General features: G+C 41.2%; 1 protein-coding gene across 1 annotated transcript in view; it reads right to left on the reverse strand.

Annotated features, from left to right (window-relative positions):
* The window catches only part of MED12L (mediator complex subunit 12L), a 432,034-nt gene that overhangs the window by 31,337 nt on the left and 380,186 nt on the right, over window positions 1-20,511 (reverse strand). Inside the window, 11 exon segments of the mRNA XM_054714083.1 lie at window positions 2,538-2,743; window positions 7,146-7,302; window positions 9,530-9,892; window positions 11,699-11,860; window positions 12,669-12,804; window positions 12,996-13,105; window positions 14,085-14,174; window positions 16,511-16,622; window positions 18,769-18,930; window positions 19,722-19,912; window positions 20,028-20,102. Coding sequence (XP_054570058.1) covers window positions 2,538-2,743; window positions 7,146-7,302; window positions 9,530-9,892; window positions 11,699-11,860; window positions 12,669-12,804; window positions 12,996-13,105; window positions 14,085-14,174; window positions 16,511-16,622; window positions 18,769-18,930; window positions 19,722-19,912; window positions 20,028-20,102 — 1,764 coding nt within the window.

The raw sequence follows: 20,511 nt of genomic DNA on the forward strand, positions 1-20,511 counted from the left end.
TAAAATAAGTTAGAAAAAGAATGAACTCTCAGTTAATTCCTACTAGTACAAGCAGGGTAACTCTAGGTAGTGTGATAGAATTGAGTCAGGTAGTTTTGAGTGGTTAGAGGAAAGTGTGGGAGTAATGGGGTCCTCCGGGTGCATTCTGGGTCTTAAGCCTGCCTTCTCCAAATATGCAAGGATATCTTTCATTACACTCACATTATTCTTTTAAGTTCCCTTTAAAAAAGTACTTTAGGGGAAATTGCTTGCCATGGCTTACATGAGGAAAGGTATGTTTACCTAGAAATTACCCTGCGAGTTTTACTAGTTTTGCAATACTAGGAACCACTTAGATAAATTCAAAACTGAATTTAGCAGTAATTGTTTGAAAGTGTGTTAACTAATAAGGCAAATTATAACTTGTGATAAAAAGGTAGACATGAAAAACTAACTAAACTTATTGGAAGGCAAATTTTACTTAGGCTTAAGTTACTTTAAAAAGGAGCTAAATTAAATTCATCTTAGTGGGATGGTTACTCACTTCAAGTAAAATTTTAATTTATCTTGGTAAGAAATGAAACAATCATCTCCAACAAAAGCTAAAACACCACCGAGGTTTTTAAAGGTTGCAAACATGCTGCTTACTTAAGCAAAATCAAAGCCTTTTAATATTGTAATCAAATCTTCTTAATTTCTGTGTGTGAAGCAGCGTAGGCCCATCGTGCCTGACACCCAGGGACTTAAATCACTGGCCAAGGCTGTAGTGACGGTTGTTTGTATTCTCACACAGTTCAGCTAGTTCCCTTTTTCCCGTCTTTATAACACAGGTAAGAAAAGAAAGCTTTTGTAAGAATGCAGAAGTACCATAAGTGTGAAGATATGTGTAGAAAGTCATGAAAATACAAAAATATTTTTAAAACATTAGAATTTTTTGCTTTGAAAGTTTTGTGATTTTTCTTAGAGTAGGATACATCTGATGACTGGCTACGTCCTTTGAGGATCACAACAATGCCTAACTCACAGGACTGCCGTGAGATCTAAGATAACTAATACATTTATAAGTGCGTGGAAGTGTATTGCCAAATGATAAGTGCTCCATCAGTGTTAGCTGCTTCTAACTAGTATTATTACCATCATCGCCATAATAAAAATAGTACAATTTCAAGAAAAATTGAACACAAAAAGTATATAGAAACTAGAAAAAGAAGTCACAATCTTCCTTCCCTCTTTTTATTTTATGTATTTGTATAGATTCGTGGTTTCATGAGTCTATACTAAATTCTGTGTTACTTCTACATTCTAATAATCATGGTCATCTAAAAAGTTAAAGATATGCCCAGCCAGCTGGCTCAGTGGTTGAGCATCGACCTATGAACCAGGATGTCACGGTTCGATTCCTGGTCAGGGCATGTACCTAAGTTGCGGGCTCGATCCCCAGTGTGGGGCATGCAGGAGGCAGCCAATCAATGATTCTCTCTCATCATTGATGTTTCTATTTCTTTCTCCCTCTCCCTTCCTCTCTGAAATCAATAATAAAAAAAAAAAAGTTAAAGATAATGGGTTATAGGGCATAAAAATAGAAATAATATAAATCAAGAATTACTTTAAAGATAAGCATATACTGACAGTTATTTGCAATGTATTCTTTCTCTGCTACACTCCTTATTAAGTATGCAATAAAAACAGAGTCTGACCCGGCTGGTATGGCTCAGTGGTTGAGCAACAACCTATGAACCAGAAGGTCATGGTACTATTTCCGGTCAGGGCACATGCCCAGGTTTTGGGCTCCATCCCCAGTAGGGGGCTCCAAGAGGCAGCTGATCAATGATTCTCTCTCCTTATTGATGTTTCTATCTCTCTCTCTCCTTTCCTCTCTGGAATCAATAAAAATATATATTTTTAAAAACACAGGATTTGCTCAGGGCATTGTAGGAGAAAACCTAAGAAACATAGGCTTCAGAGACACAACCTCAAAGTAGTAAATGGAATAAAAATACATGAAAGTAGAGCTAAATACCTGAAAATACAGAATGTGGTGATAATTAAATACTGAATGAGAGCTCAGAGAAGGTCACTTCCAGGACGACAGTCCTGCTGCATCGAAGGGACTAGAAAGTCATCAGTTCTCCTTTGTGTTTTAAGGCATTCTTTAAGTCTGGAGTGGAGAACCTTTTTTCTGCCAAGGGCCATTTGGATATTTATGACATCACTCGGGGGCCATACAAGAGTATCAACTTAAAAATTAGCCTGCTATATTTGGGCAAACATTTAATTAACTCCCCCCAATGCCTTTGCAGGGCCAGACCAAATGACTTTGCTGGCCTTATACAGCCCAGAGGCCGGATATTCCCCTCCCCTGCTTTAAATGAACCTCAGACATTTCGAGTTCTTATCTGATCAAAGAGAACAGTATTTCTAAGCCTGTGTAAGAAAGAGATACGTGCATCCACCGGCGCACAGGGTGTGCACGCAGGAAGCGCACGCTACACAGCCCTGGCTCACCCTAGCCAGAGGAAACCGTGAGGCGCAGAGGATCTCTGCTGGCCTGGACACACCTGCTGGCACGGCCGGGCCTGGGCCTGCCGGAGGAGCCGCTGCTGCTGCTGCAGGAGCTTCATCTGGACCAGCTGCTGCTGCGACGTGATGGCGTGCAGCGAGGGCGGCTGCATGAGGGCGCCCGAGCGTCGCTGCAGCATGTTTGACAGGGCTTGCTTGGTGTTGGTGGGCACAAAGGAGCCTGTGGGGTCCAGTCTGGAGCCACCTGCAAAGCAACCAGAAGGAAGGGCTTTCTGTACGTTGATGTAACAGTTCCTACTTATTTTATTAAAATGCAGAAACCTCACCTCCGAGCCTCACTTTATGAAGCAAAATGGAACAGAAGGCACCATCCCACCCTATACAAGACCTGCAGAATTTTCACAGGATAGGGATGGTGGTGCAGGAGCAATGATAACATTTGAACGGCCTCACGAAGGCCGCCTGAATGCTAAAGTGACGTGCCCGAAACCGTGGTCGGCGTACTTTGGGAATCACATGGCTTTAAACTATAGAAGGCTCCCAGGAACATATTTCTTGCATAAAATGTATTACGCTTGCCAAGTGTTCTAAGCCAGGCCTAAAAACCCTTTTGTAATTTAGACAATTGGAAGGTCATGGTACTTAAGGAAAATGCCTCTTACAGTAGAGATGCTTGAAAATACTTAAAAAACTGGAAATGCTTGGAAACTTCAAATACCTTGATTTTAAATATAAAACACATCTTTTTGAAGGCTAGAAATAAAATAAACAAGAAATATTGATTATAGTGATGCTGAAGAAAACCAAAGAAAATCCTTACCATTTTGCATATGTAATTTGCCAAATGTCTTTAAGAGTTCAGGGGGGAAAAAATTCAACATTTGCTGACTTCAAAGTAGGTGCTAACCCTTCATTTGCCAAACGGTCTACATACATTTATTCTTTAATGTACATGAATAAGAAAATGTCTATACAAAGAGCAAGTAATATGATGGAGACAGAAATTTTAAAGCTGTTCTCTCAAAAACCCACATTCTTTTATACACTCAGTATCACAATATGATTTAGTAAATAATTCAGCAGCATTTGAAGATCATTTGAGGAAAAAATGGATAGTTGATTTGAGTAACATATGGCAAGGTAACTTTGTGAAGCAAGAATGCAAACTAATATATAAAATGTAACTGACTCATTTTATGGATAAGGGACATACTTTTTAAAGATTAGACTATGGTCTACTTTCTTTTATTTTTCCTAACTTTTCTATGTTATACCTCTGAATCAACTAAAAAAATAAATATAATAAATATGTTTGGAGGCCTGTTACTTTCCTCCCCTTCTCCTATCGAATGCTATTCTGAATTTGATGTTTATTATTCATACACATTTCCTTATAAATTTACCATACTGGTGTGTATACAGAGAAAAAGAGAGAGATTGGTAGAGGTGTGTGTGTGTGTGGACACTGTTTTGCGTTTAAACTAAACATATAAATGGAAACATGTTGTACATACTTTTCCTCAGTTTCATAGGATTCACATTTTTATGAAATTCTATTATTTCACAGATATAAAATGCTCACAAGTAGTTGTTTACTGCACATACTTTTCTTACATGTCACCATATCATCATGCCTAAGACTTACCTAAAACCCAAATTCCCCAACTTACAAATACCTTCTATAGCACTCTAGGGTGAAGGGTGTGTGGCTTTACGACATACTGAGCCTTCTATTCATACAGTCCTTGTGCTGGACTCTGCTCTTGACAAAGTTGAAAATGCTACAAAGTTCACAAGGACCTTAGAATTAAAGAGAAAGTCAGAGGAGATGGCAACTGTGCATTATTTTCCACAGTTACCACGAAGTCTAGCTTGTTCTTTGTAGTCTGCATTTACTCAACAACCTCCTTCGAGCCTGCTTACATGCTGCTGTCAGTTCTGGGGACACTATAGTATACATAACAGGAAACCCTGCCCTCACAGAGCTGACCTTCTGGGGCAGGCAGGTAAGTGACTATGTAGCACTTAAGCAAGCGCTGTTGCCATGGAGAAACAGAAAGGGGGAGGGAGACAGAGTGTAGGGTGGTCAGTGCAAGCTCACTGAGAAGGTGGGGTCTGACCAAACCCAAAGGAGGCATTGAGCCATGCGGATGTCTGAGGGAGAGAATTCCCAGCACGGGGCCCAGCAGGTGCAACAGCCCTGCCGTGAGAATATATTCAGGTCATTTACTGAACATGTCAGCTGTGCCAGGCTACCTTCTGAGTGCTATATTTTAAACATTTACTTTCAATCACCCATCCTATGATGGTATATATCAGCATATCCATTTTACAAATGATCAAGCTGTAAAATGATCAGGCACAAAGTAATTAGGACTTGACCAAGATTATACAGCAGAAAGTGGTAAAGTGAGACTGTAAGCCCCAGAACAGCTCTCTGTGTTACTAATTTACAGGACAAACTGTGGATTCTCCACTGCTCTAAGCCAAGAATAAGATATCTTCTTCCCTAGACCTCAAAAATGTCATACTCAACTTACAATAAAAAAATTCACTATCCTGCAGAGCACAATAAGTAAAATATGATATACTAGAGGCCCAGTGCATGAAATTCGTGCATGGGAGGGGGGTCTCTTCAGCCCAGGCTGCACCCTCTCCAATCTGGGACACCTTGGGGGATGTCTGACTGCCGGTTTAGGCCAGATCTCGGGAATCCGGCCTAAACCAGCAGTCGGATATCCATCTCACAATCCTGGACCGCTGACTCCTAATCGCTCACCTGCCTGCCTGCCTGGTTGCCCCTAACTTCCCCCCACTGCCGGCCAGGTTGCCCCCAACTGCCCCCCCCACCAGCCTGGTCACCCCTTACTGTCCCCCCCGCCCCCGCCAGCCTGGTTGCCCCCAACTGCCCCCCTCTGCTGGCCTGGTCGCCACTAACAATCCCCCCCCCCGCCGCCACTGACCTGGTCGTCCCCAACTGCCGCGCCCCTCCCACCGGCCTAGTTACCCCTCACTGCCCCCACCACCAGCCTAATCGCCCCTACTGCCCCTCCTGCTGTTCTGGTTGCCCCAACTGCACGCGTCCTCCCCCCCCCCCCCCCGCACCGGCCTGGTTGCCCCTAACTGCCCTCCCTCCGCTGACCTGGTCGCCTCTTATTGCCCCCCCCTGCTGGCCTGGTGCCCCATGCAACCTGCTGTTCAGTCATCTGGTCATCCCTCACTAAACCCCCTGCTGGCCTGGTTGTAGGCAGCCATCTTGTGAGGGTGTGAGGGTCAATTTGCATGTTACCTCTTTATTATATAGGACTAGAGGCCCGGTACATGAAAATTCATGCACTGGAGGGGGGTCCCTCAGCCCGGTCTGCCCCTCTCACAGCCTAGGAGCCCTCAGGGGCGGGAGGTGACCCGGCAATCAGGGGAAGGCGACGCTCCCATCACACCTCTGCTGCTGCCACTGCCAGCAGTGCAAGCCTTACCTGAGCCTCGGGCGGCCCTGGGCGGTTGGGCAGCCACCATCTGAGGCTTGCCTGCACCTCAGGCGTTGGCTGAGCAGCCAAAATCCGAGGCTTGCCTGTGCCTCAGGCTGGTCCTGGGTGGCTGTGGGGGCTGAGGGGTTTGGGGGACTCTGGAGGCAGGCGCACCGTGGGGCTGGGAGGACTAGGCGCCACCATCTTGTGGCTATGGGTGCTGCCATCTTCGAGGGCGTGGCAGTCAATTAGCATATTCCCTCCTTATTGGCTGTGGGCACTGCCATCTTTGTGAGGGCCAATTAGCATATTCCCTCTTTATTAGATAGGATTAGAATGGCACATCCTAACAAATGCAGACTGAGATCTCAAAAATAATCTATTTTGCTAGAATAGGCAAACTTTCCTTTAGAAAGAAAATTAAATCCTTTCCTAATTAAGAAATTTTGTATTTGGAAAATTTTCACACCATATATAAAATCTACCTGAGCTTGAATCAAAAGCAATACCCAAATCAGCAACATCCACTCTGGATATGGCATTTTTCCTTGCTGATTGTATCTCAATCTACTTGCTGAACCAGGTTTCTGAAATCCATGGTATACACAATTTAAAATTCAAAACATAAGAAAATAATAAAAGACATTGTGCAATACTGTCTAGTCTTTTAAAATGCTGGTAACTATAACTGATAAAAATGTACACAAATTTCACAATATTAAACTTTGATCAACTTTATCTTACTAGAAGCCTGACGCACGAAATTCATGCAAGAGTAGGCCTTCCTTCTCCTGGCTGCCAGCACCGACTTCCCTTTGGCACCCAGGACCTGGGCTTCCCTCGCAGCCCCAGCTTCATCGGAAGGTCATCCGGAAGGACATCTGGTCTAATTAGCATAGTACGCTTTTATTATCGTAGATAGCTTAAGATTTTCATCAGTGGCTAATTTCCTCCCAGCACTGAATGAAAACTCCAAAATCAGGCCACAAACTCATAACTGAAACCTTATTTTAGAAGAAGTAACATGTGGAATGGAGAGAATTCTATAAATGTCAGCTGAGCACTCAGCTCTTGAAACTTTCAAGTTTTAAAAGGTTTCAGTGTAAAAGCAAGGAAAACCCCAGGGGAGAACTCCAAGCCACTTGTCATCTCGAGGCCCCGACTGCTCTCTTCACGTACCTGGAGGAAGAGACGGGCTCTGCAGGAAAAAGCCAGGCTGCTGGGGCTGCCCCATCAGGTTGTAGCCCCACAAGGCAGACTGTGGGTGGTGCATCATCTGGGAGGAGACGGGTGAGTAATTAGGAGGCACTCGGTATATGTTGCTCTGTGGATACTCCTTCAACATGAAGTTAAAACAAAAAGTTACTTAACTCCACACACCACACAGGAAATGAGTGCAAATTCTTCCTATCACACTATTTGAGATAACTCCTCTCCCAGTAAGATAAGGCTTTTTTATATATATATATATTTTTTATTGATTTTTTTACAGAGAGGAAGGGAGAGGGACAGAGAGCCAGAAACATCGATGAGAGAGAGACATCGATCAGCTGCCTCCTGCACACCCCCTACTGGGGATGTGCCCGCAACCAAGGTACATGCCCTTGACCGGAATCGAACCCGGGACCCTTCAGTCCGCAGGCCGACGCTCTATCCACTGAGCCAAACCGGTTTCGGCAAGATAAGGCTTTTTTATAAATGGAGAGGTGGAAGGCAGAAGTCTCAATATATTCTCTGCAAAACACTCATTCAGTTAATACTTTTCCTTAATTTAAAAAGAACTTGGCTACAGTGGAGGAAGATGGAAAAAATACCTTTTCTAAACTTTATTTTAAAATACTAAAAACACATTTGAAATATTGATATTGACTGCCAACCACAGCTGAAAGAGCGTCTTTATAATTGCAAAGTCTCCCAGTCTGGGGTCAGGATCAGATTCCTGCCAGAGGCCCACAGTAGTTCAGAACCAGGCCAGGCTCAGACGGGATCTTATTTCGTTTTCAAGCCAGTATTCTGCACGAGCTGGCTCCACCACTACCCTGCACACACAACCACTTCCACCACCACCACCCCTCCCCCCACCTCCCAACGGGGCTTCCTCTTCTTCACAGCAGCCAAAAGTCTCTAAGGGTCACAGCTCTAGACTAGCCCTAAAGGACAAAGGAAAAATTAAATTTTAGAAAAGTAAAGCCTGCACTTCATCCCATCAGGAAGAGGCAGCCTCAGGAGTAGTGTGGGAGGTGAAGAAATGACCAAGACTCGCTTGGGGAATGAGATGAGTTTTAGGTCTTTTGCATCTAAAAAGAACAGAAATCCATCTCTTGGCTGGACAGGCTGGGAAACCCAGATTTCCGGGGATGGCAGTCTGGACCTTATTAAGTACCCCTTTCAAGACAAAGGAATACTGGCAGGAAGACTGCATGAAAGATGATATACTGACACTCAAGTGACATCCAAAAGTGATAATGACCATTTCTAGAATAATAATCACCAAACTATCCAAATTGACAAAGACATGTTTCGGCTTTGACATAGGTAAACAATAACATTAAGTAATCATGGTGTCTAAACACTACATTGTGACTATTTTTTCCACTGCACAGCAAGAACACCTTTGAATTTCATAGGAAAATAATCTCAAATTGTCTCTCAAGTATTTTTCAGGTACATGGAAAGATATTTCATATTTTAATTCTGTAAGTTCTATAAAATTATTTTAAATTACCACCTCATAGATTTCTGTTGTTTTTAAGAAAATGTTGCTATAGATAGGGAAGTCTAGTAGGCAAACAAGAAATGAAACTACCTCACATTTATGTTATCTTTTATAAAGTCTGAAAATATGATAGAGAAGTAGAATACACAGGTGAGGAAGGTGAAGGGTGAATATGAAATCTCATGAACATCCTAGTCAACATATTAGATGGAGATTTACCTAGGAAAGAGCAAATAGAGTGTTTTTATTTTATTTTAATATACTATGGCTATCAATTGCCCAAAATACAATAACTATGTTAAACACAGCTTGTAGTAAAAATACGTGAGAGGATGAGATTTTATAGGTCTGAAAAATTCAAGTGTCAAATCTGAGAAATTATGAGGCACTGAAATATTAAATACTAGAGGCCTGGTGCATGAAATTTGTGCACAGGTAGGGTCCCTAGGCCTGGCTGGTGATCGGGGCCAATCGGGGCCTTCTGGCTGCTAGCCAGGGCCTTCCTTCATTCAGTGCCACCCCCTAGTGGTCAGCATACATTATGACCACAGCAGTAGAACTCCCAGTAGGTCAAATTCACAAGGGGACAATGTGCACATTAGCCTTTTATTATATAGGATTATTCACAATGGAAGCCTAAAATTAAATAGTTATAAAAAGTAGAGGAAGAAAAACCAAAAGCTATGATCCTAATTCTATTCAGTATGACAGTGCCTCATTAGGATAATTATTAAAAAAAAAAAAAAAAGGTTTTTACTGCTTTTAGCAGTGCTTCTAGGTATATAACTTGGACACTAAATCTACTGGATGCTCTTGCATCAAAGTTCCCTCTACTTCCTGCACTTACATCGACTCTTGAGCTTGATTTTGTCTTGCGCTTCCTTCCCTTTGTTTTCTTCTCTTCATCTGTTGCGGTTTTTCCCTGATCTGAGAACTCAGCAGATTTCCTCTCTGGTTCCTGAGAAATAGGGGACGTGGGCTCTTCCTCTTCCTCCTCGGGAGGCAGGGGCAGCGGCTCGAGGTAGTAACTTCGGGGCTTGGGCATAGGGTGCGTGTGGTACAAAAGGAGGTGGTGCTGCTCCTCGTACTTGATCACCTTCCGGTCCATTCGGACTGTCCCGAACCAGGCCCAGGACAGAGGAGCTGGGTTCTTCTGACCCTCAAACAAATCCCAGGGGGACACCTTCTGCTTCGTAGAGACCTGGAGACCCTGTGGCAAAATAACACTCTATGACCACACCCTCAGACCTTTTTCTGATTAGGGTAAGGCTTACTTAGGACATGGATTCAGAGAACATTTTGGATGGTGTGGGCCTTGGAGAGAACTTAGCATAGAGCAGACAGGCTAACTCATCAGTCCAGGGTCACACAGTTAGATCACCAGTGGGGTTGGCTAGAATCCACAGTTCTACGGTTCTCTCTACCACTGAGCTCCATGCAGGCTGCCAGACCAGAGAGTCCAATGTAGTTTACTGTACAAAGGCATTTTTTTCATGTAGTTTTCTTTTGTTAGCAAAAAAATAATTTCTAAGGAATGCTACAAAGTTGATCTTACTATACTAAATTATAATCAGTTATAAACCTTTGGAATCCATTTATTGTTTTTAGAATAAGAAACATTCAGCCTCTAATTGGGCTCAAATGAACTTTAATCCAAACATGAGTGGACTTGATTCAATATGGGCACCTTTCATGTATTTAATAAGCCAGCCTTTGAATAGTTAAGTCATTTTATTACAGAATTAACTTTACCAACACGTAGAAATAAACTCCTTCAATTCAAGCTCATCTCTACAGAGTTCAGAGGAGAAAATGTTTTGTTTCTGAAAAGAAGAAGTTTATTTTTAACATTAATTGGTGATGTCCCTTGGTACTTTCCCTGGCATAGCAATTTGAAAATACTTTTCTTCAGTATGAACCCAAAAATAATTACTCGGGCATTCCATAACTACGCCCTCTTACCTACATACTCTCCCATGAGCATCTTTATCAAGAACCAAGGCTCAGTACCATCTGCATACTGACTGCTTCCTAATATGGCTTGAGATTAGACTTCTCTCCTGGGTGCCAAGACCACATCTCCAAATGACTTATACATGTCTCACCACTAGAGAGCCCACCAGCACTGCAAACTCAACTTGCCCATAATTCTAGCTGTTTCTCTCCACAAATGCACCAGAGTGGTAAGCACCTAAAATACTCTGAGTTCCTGCAGCACTGCAGTTCGATGAGTCACCTTTTTTGTGTCTTTGCATAAATTCTTCCCTTTCCCTGTAGTACATTTTCCCCTACCTCCCAGCTAACTCTTAATTCTTCAAAATGATTCCTGTCGATTTTCCTGGGGATGCTGCTCCAACTACTTACATGTCATCTGAGTGTGAGGGCTCCTTCTCGGGGTCCCTGACACTGTGGAGCATGACACACAAACCTCACCACACTCTGTCTATCTACTACTAGAGGGTGGGCGCTCTGTCTTCCATCTCTGTGATTTTGGGAATCTGTGGTTGTTCATGTTCATTGAAAGAATCATGGACCACTCTTCTTGTATTATAAGAAAACCTTGCTTACTCTCTTATATGAAATCAAGTGTTCATTAAATATTGTTTAATTTACATGAAAATAAAGTAGCATCACTTTAAACATTTTTACTCAAAATAGTTTACTACATTACGACTTTTATCAATAAAGATTCTTATCTAAATGTACTGTTTCCAATTCTAAAGTAAAATCAGAGTTGATCTTTTGCTTTATTTTTTACTCTAAGCTTTTTAGTTTTCTATTGTTGAATTTAACAAATTCACTTAAATTCAAGTACAATTTTAAGTAAAGATCTTGAAAGATTTAACTTTTATGATAATGCCAATAACCATTAAATGATAAAAATATGCTTTTAAAAACCAGGAAACTGTAAAATTAAGATGCTTTATATGCTTTACAGGAAGACAAGAAGTTGTATTTTGTTTTTGTAAGTTTAACACGTAGTTATATACACGAGAAACAAACACTTTACTCTTGCCTGTTTTTTATCTATAGAGTTGAATCCAGTAACTTTGTTTCCCTTTGTGTCGATCAAGGAACCCATAGGCTCACAAGTGATGACATCACATGTCTGTTTTGGCAAAGGCAGCAGCTGTTGAACTTTATCAATACTTTCTGACCGCTTGTCTCCTAGCTCTTTCTAAAAAAATACAGAGAGAAAAAGAGAAGTGCAACAAAAATTACAATGAAGGCAAAAGTTGCCCAGAAGGAAGTTCCCTTATGAAACATTTCCATTATATAGCTGAAATGTTCTTTCACTTAGAACATGGTCTACGTTGCAGCTCTCAATTACAGTGGTGAGTATGTTTCATTTCTTCATTTTAGGTAGAAAATAGAACACATAAAAAGGCACCCTTGTTACACAACAAACATCACAATGCTGAAATGACAAAATCTAGGACAGCAACTCTAACAAGAAGGCAGGAGCTGCAGCACGGAACACGTTCTCACATGCAGGGCCACGGCACAAGGTAACCTTTGGTTATTTTCCTGTAAGGTCATCAGATATATTGATTTTTTTCTCCTCTGCAGTTTACTTATAGTTTATTTCAAAGACTGTGCTAGTGGTTAGTAAAATGAATTGGATTTAGATATGTCAGTACAAGTGATTATTTTTCAACTGCAAGTGCCAGTCCAAGCACAAATGTTTCTTAAATCTGATGCTAGCACTCTGATTAGATATTTGGTAATGCATTCCTAAAGTTCCTTAAAAAATTAAACATGTTTTATGAATATAAATATTTTTAAAAGACAAACCTTCAAACTATATGCTTACTACTTTGGGGTTCTAGTGAGCTAATGTAAAGCAAATAGCAAAATAATCACATTAAATTAATTTGAGTGCAACAAATAACCTTTAATGTAATGAGAAGTAAAGTTAGATAAAATGTACTAAATAACAAATCCACAAACAATTTGAGCTCATAATAAGCAGGTCACAAACTTGCCTTCAGTTTCTTTACTAAATTCATGTATGCGCGTCTGTTCTCTTCAGATCCCCCTGGCAATGCGTTGGACAGGTCAGAGGCTAATGTTCCATTGATTAAAACACCCAGCATGTCAAGAACTGTGGTGAATAATTCACTAAGAGGGGACAGAAAAGAATTATTTTCACCTCAGAGCAAAACCAAGATAATCTTAACCAAGTGAGAATGTTTGTTTAAGGCATAGAATGTACCTAAGAAAATAAGATGCGACAGAATTTAACATCAGTACATCAAAGCCTGTGCCATGTACACGTGCAGCCAAGCAAAGGTGAAATGACAAGTACATACTTGTTAGTGTGCATGTCCACGGTCCCAGAAGTGATGGTCTGCAGGAGGAGGAGGGCCCAGTCTGTGGTCCACTGGCTGCTCCTTTGCACCGTGTCAAACATCCCTCCCACCTGGTCCGCAAAAATACAACAACAAATCTGCATTGTGTTAAAGGGAAAAATACACCGTATTTAGCCAAACTTTGATTAATTAAAGAAAATCCTCAAAAAGAAAAAAAGGAAGAAAAGAGCACCTGAGTGTGGGCACATCGTCAATAGAAATTACAGCTTTCCCTTGAACATGCAGAGACTTAGGGGCAATGACCTTCCTCTTAGAAAATCTACATATAACTCCTCTTCCTACTACTATAAATCAGTGTAATTAGCTTTCTTTTATTCCTAACATTCAGGATACCCTCCTTTATGATGTGATTTTAGTCTAATTAAATCTAAATAGGGCAAAAACCACATAATCTGATTGGAATGCCCATTACTATTGAATCTAATCCTGTTGTCATAAAAACACTCACAATTATCCAGTAACACAGAAGTAATGAAGAACAGGAGGCATGGCCCCCAGGTGCACTCTTTCAAGTGTGGGAATTAAGTTGAAATCAACTGGTGAATATCTCCAGAGTGCCCTTCAGCTGGCTTGTCCAGTGTGAAAGGAAAATTCAAAGGAATGTTCAATGTGTGAGAATTTTAAATTTCTGAAATTCCATGTAGAATTTGTTTTTATGATCAATTTGATAATTTTGACTTAAACGTCATTTTAATATGGTTTTTAAATAAGTGTAGTCAAAACTAACATCCACCTCAGGATACTGGTCCTCTAAGTCCTCCTCCGAGCTCTCACCCTAAAGGAAAGATTCCCTGGGGCAGGGCTGCAGAAGGCAACCCGAAGCCTAAAATACCTACCTGCTGCTGTCCGGAAGTCAGGCCAGACAGGAAGAACAGCAGCCAGGAAGACAGAAGGTTAGAGGGACAGGGAAGTGGTCACGGAGAGCAAACAGCAGAGGGCCTCACCTTGCAGTGAAGACTGTGACCACAGTGGAAGTGGGAGGCTATTTGAGATAAGTTTAACGCAGGCAGAAGACTGGAAATGTCTTACCAAATTCAGGCGGAGCTGCAATGCTTCGTGCATCATCTGCCGTGCTTTTATGTCATCTTGGTATCGCTCTTCTCTCCAATTACTTAAGATCTAAACCAGACAATACATTAAAAAAAAATCCAGAACTGGTTTCCCCTGTTAAAATTAAATTTTTCATATTTTAAGTTAAATTGAGCTTTTACTGATGGTCAAAAATAACTTCTTAGTTTAACAAATTAAATAAAAATTTCCTCCCCTTCCACTTAGCAGACAAAAATCTGGCTATTTCTTTTTCATTACCTTTCCAGGTGGGAGAAGAAAAATCTTTTCTAATTACTTATCCTGTGACAAGTCTTAGAAAACATTTTTAGAAGACCATCAAGTTAAACATGAACAAAAATAAAGATCAGTTTTTAAATACAGTTGACCCTTGAACAACATGGGTTTGAACTGTGCAGGTCCACTTACACATGGATTTTTCAGTAAATATGCAGGCAGCCCCTCTATAAATATGGGTTTCATATCCAAGAAATAATATTTTTTATTTGAGGTTGGAAATTTGTGGATTGTTAAGGGCCGACTGTAATGTGCCATTCTTCACCATAAGGGACTTGAGCATTCTCGCGTTTTGATTTCTGAGCGAGGATCCTGGAACTAATCCACTGTGAATTCCAGGAAGATGACTGGAGTTTTGGGAAGGCAAAAGTTATATAAATTTTTTTACTATCTTGGGGTCGGTGCCCTTAAACCCCATGCAACTCAAGGGTCAACTACACATCATTTCATTGGTCTTATAAAGATAAGTATCAGGCAGATAAAATTACATTTTATATCAGCTCTGGGTTATATTTCTAGTGAGTGCTTCTTCCCTGACTCAGAATAATGCTGGGAAAGGGAAGGTGTTCTTAGGAAGGCAAACTGCAAGTGGGCAACACCCCAGGATCAGATGGCAGGAGCAAAAACAAATGCATACCCCCCAAAAAAAAAGAAAAAAAATCTCATGCTGCCATGCTCTGAAATATGTGTTAACTAATGAGAACCATCTTAAAATAGTTGAAATGAGTCACATGCAGAAGACAGCCCAGCAGATGACCTGTAAGTATCCTGCAGGGTAAGAGGAGACACTTTCCACAGCTCATCAAAAGAAATGGGCTTCTCCCCAGGCGAGATAAGGGTGCAGGCAGTTAACAAAGCACACAAGGTGCCATGGAGCTTACATTCAAGGGGCAGGATGAATAATAAAAATCAGGTGTAACAAGTGGTATGAACTGGGGCCAGGGGATAGAGAATGACCATCGTTCTATTTTTAGAGAGTGATCGGGGAGAGCCTCCTGAAGGAGGTGACCTGTGAGCAGAGACCTGATGAAGTGAGGGAGACAACCATGTGCATGTCTGAGAGGAAAGCCGTCCAGGTGAAGGGAAGAAAAGATGCAAAGGCGCTGCAACGAGAATTTGTTCAAGGACCAGCAATGTGGTCACTGTGAAAAGGATGGCGTGAGCAAGGCCATGGTTGATAGGAAAAAGGTAGAAGTGAGAGCCAGTGCCAAATCACTAAGGCCTTATAAGCCCAGGCTTCGAATCTTTATTCTAGGTGTAGCAAGAATGATTGCAGCATTTTGGGCACCAAATAAATGTGATTCACGTTTAAAAAGGATTATTCTGGTGACTGTGTAGAGAATAGATTTCTCATATCCAAAAGGTAGAAGCCAATGGGAGAACCAAGTAAGTGTCCTTGTTCATGTTCATCTAGTACCATCCAAGGAGAAGAGGTGATGTCAGAGAACCACACACCACAGGAGGGCTCCATTCGGCTCTGCAGCAGGATAATACATCCCACATGACCCACCCACCCACTCTGCTCAATTCCACAATCTCCAGTTTCTAATGTGGTCACCAGTTTCCTTGTGGTACAGACAATGCAAGTGCCAGGGGAACTGTAGTTGCTGGAAAGACAAAGTCCGTATTCTCTATCAATGAACCAAAATGACTTCTGATTTATAAAGGAGTATCTTGTGTACTTGACTGGCATCATCCTGGCTCTGGCAGTAAAATGAAATTGAGTTTCTGCACCTACAGGGCTCAAGATGAGACCCTGACTGATGGGTGGGAGACCCCTTAGGTCTCAGGTCTCTCTTTCTGTCCTCCTGCCATGCCGCTGCAACAGGGACATCCCCAGACCCCTCCGCTGAGGCAGGATCAGGAGACGAACAGACATGTCCAAGTTATGTGAAATATGCAAAGGTTACTTTTATAGTCTGTGGACATTAATATAAAATTGTACATCTTGTGGTGACTAGAATGTCAGGTAGGAGAAGAGAGCATGGATTACGCCGACCTGCATCTAATCCAATCGCAGTTCGTCCTTATTAGTTTAATCTCAGCATTTGAAAGGAAAACAAATTAATGCTATTAGAAAAATACTTGCCTGGCCTAATACTCTACTTTACCTGATTAACTTGATTCTGGAGAGACATTAGGAGGCCTTCTCGTTGTTCATCTTGTCCCTTAAGGCAGGTAAGGACCAGTGAGAGGAATGGTTGTTGGCTCAAAAGAGACATACTACAAAGCAAATCATAACAGTAGATCTAGTTAGAAAGAATGGATTACTTCCTTGCAACACTGACTCCGTGTCCTCGGGTTTTTGACTCACTATTTTACTAAGTCATATCTCTACTGATTAAATTAAAAGCCACAGTAATGCTTCTAAATAATTTAATATTGAAGGCATTCCCCAAACTAGCATAAATTCATACTGCAAATGAGTGTGTAAGGGCGGAGAAGAAGAGAATTTGTATTTTACATCAGTAAGTTGCATTTTATAATACATATCAGAAGGAATATCACCTTATACACAGAATAAAATTTAAAATGTACACTTCCTCTCACACAAAACTCTTATTTTAGGGCCAGCCCTGATTGCTGTGCTTGTTTTATTTTTCAGCACATTTCTCGAGAACAAAGAGTGGGGTATTGACTGGTAGAGCTGAGACAGCACCGGGTTCAGGGACCCAGTATCGCACAGCAAATGTCTTACCAAATACCAGAGTGCTTGCTCGTGACCTGAGGAGCACAGCCCCTCCACCCCACAACCTCGACTTCCAAGGGGTTTTAAGACATTTGGGCCCAGCCGGTGTGGCTCAATGGTAGAGCTAGAGCGTCAACCTATGAACCAGGAGGTCACAGTTCGATTCCCGGTCAGGGCACATGCCTTGGTTGCGGGCTCAATCCCCAGTAGAGGGCGTGCAGGAGGCAGCCGGTCAACAATTCTCTCATCATTGATGTTTCTGTCTCTCTCTCCCTCTCCCTTCCTCTCTGAAAGTAATAAAAATATTTTAAAAAAAGACATTTGGGTAAAAATTCTATTAAAATGTATTCAATTATTAGAGAACAACTAACTAGTCATACGGATAAACTAATTGCTACACTGGAGAAAAATTCTTCAAATAAGATCAAGGGCAAAATAATTCAATCTGCTTCATTTTACATCAGCAGACTGAGAGAGATTGACTTAGGAAGGGCCATTTTGAAACTTTGTACTAGCCTCTTGACCTCTCTGTGGTAGGCGGGGCAATGTACATACAATCACCCATTAGCTAACAAACTTTGAGAACTAAATTGAGTCATCTGGTTGGTTAATTAATGCTAGCAAACATAAAACAATCAGATAACGAACAAAATATGAGCAAAGTTAGGTCTCTACCAAATGTTCTTCAGTTAAGAATGCAGGCTCAGAAACCAGACCGCCTGGTGTAAACACCAGCTTCCTAACTCCTCAGCTGTGTTCTCAAGAAATTTACTTAGCCTTTCAGTGCATCAGTTTTTTTTTTTTAATCTATAAAAAGTGTATAATGGTAGAGCTAAGATCAGCACCTGGTTCATGATTGCTATGAGATTTTAAGTTTGAGTATGTATGAAATAAATTTTATATAGGGGTTGGCATTTATAAGAGCTCAACAAATGATGGGTACCAAAATATTATTAATTAGAAGAAAAAATATTTCAAAATTTTTATTTATTTTTTCTTTATTCCCCCCGCCCCAACCATCATTTATCCCCCCTGTACCCTCTTTCACTTCCACCCACCCTTATCCCCCCCACAATCAAACAGAAGAAATTATCATTATTTCCCCCTTATCCTTTGGTGCTAAATTCAGCATGTTTTCACATTCGAGTGTGGTTTTAGATTTCTTCAGTAACACAGTCATAGAATTATTTGAAATCTTTTCAGGGCATAAAATAAATTAACATTAAACTTCATGGTTTGTAAGTTTTAGTATCTAATCTAGAATAAGAACCTTAAATGCTAAAAATATTAGTAACTATTTCAGGGTCCAACAAGACAGAACTAGAAATATTTCTATGTATTTTAAACATAAAGAACTAAGTAATAAAATAAAAAGAAATGAAAGTGATTAAAAGGAGAAAACAGGGACCAGGTGGCAATCCAGGTCTGATTCAGGACGCAGTGGGGCTAAGAAGTCAGGATTTCCATAGTGCAGCGAGGATCGGGGTGCGTCGGCAGAACTGAGAACGCATAAACGGTGTAACCTGGAACTTCTTAGGAACAGCGCCTCACCTAACAAAATACTTTCAATTTCATTTAATAAAATCTCAGTGGACTTGGAGGGCAGTGAACACGTATGTTTGTAGAATGCTACATTTCTTTCTTTCAAATCTGACAGAGAGACACACGGTGCAGCCATACCTTTTCTGTTTTTGTCTGTCTCTTTCCTTCTTTGAAGAAGAACCCAGGTGCTGTCCCTTCTCCAGCTCCTCCCCGGCAGCTTTCAGTACTCTTCCTTGCACTGAGGTCGGCAGCCTGGCGATGAGCGGGGCCACCAGCCACACACCCCTGCGTTCAGAGGAGCTAAAATCAGAAACAGGCGTTATGCCCAACGAGGCAGCTTTTTCTCACAGTTATAACAGAAATTCCCATGTAAAAATTTTATACACAAGAGACACTGATTATTCAGAACCATCCCTTTCATTTCTATGCTGTCGCACAGTAAATACCTTGCCAAATACCAGGTATCTGCACACACTTTTCCACTCGTGCTTATAGAGGGCAATAAAAGACACGGTGCTGGGAGGTCACTATAACTAAACGTTTGTTTAAAAATCTATAAACACATATTATTGTGGCTCTCCGATTGGTAACAGTCCTTTTGTCCAACACTTTTTTGTCCTGGTTAAGATATGAAATGTTCTGGTTACGTTTAAGCACACTGATAGCCTGTTTTTAAAATTTTATAATTCACCAGTTATACTTTACACCAACATGATGAAATACAGCTAATAGGCCTTTCATGATCACCATTTATGCAAAAATGCTAAATTTTAAAGAAGGCAGATTCATTACATCCTATGTAATGAATACCACAGAACAGTGAACACTAAAGAAATAAATGCACTCTGAATGTCACCTGTGGTTTCAAGGAGTCTGGGCCCGATTAACCTAGTATTTGGAACACTAAGGTATCATGCAGCCTGGAGTATTGCCCTTTAACTTATTATTAAATAATGATAATTGACACAAGTAATTACTTTCTTTATATTCCTGCAGCTTTATGAAAAAATACTGATTATGTAAATAAAACACACCGTTACATGTGAAAAATTAACAAGAGACTACTAGTAATAAAGCTACAGAAAAAATACCTTAGAAATGTCTTTATTCCATTCTGCCTTGTGCTGCCGGCATCGGTGCTTCCGATCCCGTTCGGGTTGAAGAGCCCCGCACTGGAATTGGAGGAGTTGATGCCCATGTCAGCAGACTGCTGGAACACCTCTATGGTCGCCTTAGCAATATTGTCCAGTAAGTTGTTCATTTCGGCCACCGAACCAGAGCCCTAGGATCAGACACAAGAAAACTAGCACACATACCTTTTACTTTATCCTCACATGTCAACACGCTTCACTTTTCATACAATTTTATACACATGCATGCCCTTCAGATATACTCACTGGGTCCTTCAAGCACTGCTTAATCATTAACTGAAGTTCTAGCCAGGACTGCCTCAGTGTCCACTGCTCAAGATTCTGGGGAAAATGGAAATAACTAAGACATTAAGGACATTACGCATGTCTTAAAACATAGTAATTACAGGCAGTTTCCCTATTTCAAGAAAGAGTAGAATAGTCACACACAAGAAGGGATCTATAAGCACCCCTGCTTTTCAAAAGTTTGTGTTAAATACCCAGCCAGCGTCGCCCAGTGGTTGAGCATCGACCTATGAACCAGGAGGTCACAGTTGGATTCCCAGTCAGGGCACATGCCCGGGTCTTGGGCTGGATCCCCAGTAGGGGGCGTGAAGGAGGCAGCCGATCAATGATTCTCTCTCATCATTGATATTTCTATCTCTCTCTCCCTCCTCTTCCTTCCTCTCTAAAATCAATAAAAATAAAAAAGTCTGTGTTAAGTATTTCACTTTTTCTTTTTAAGTATTTT

Source organism: Eptesicus fuscus, chromosome 3, assembly GCF_027574615.1.
Source record: "Eptesicus fuscus isolate TK198812 chromosome 3, DD_ASM_mEF_20220401, whole genome shotgun sequence".
In the NCBI taxonomy this organism is placed as follows: Eukaryota; Metazoa; Chordata; class Mammalia; order Chiroptera; family Vespertilionidae; genus Eptesicus; species Eptesicus fuscus.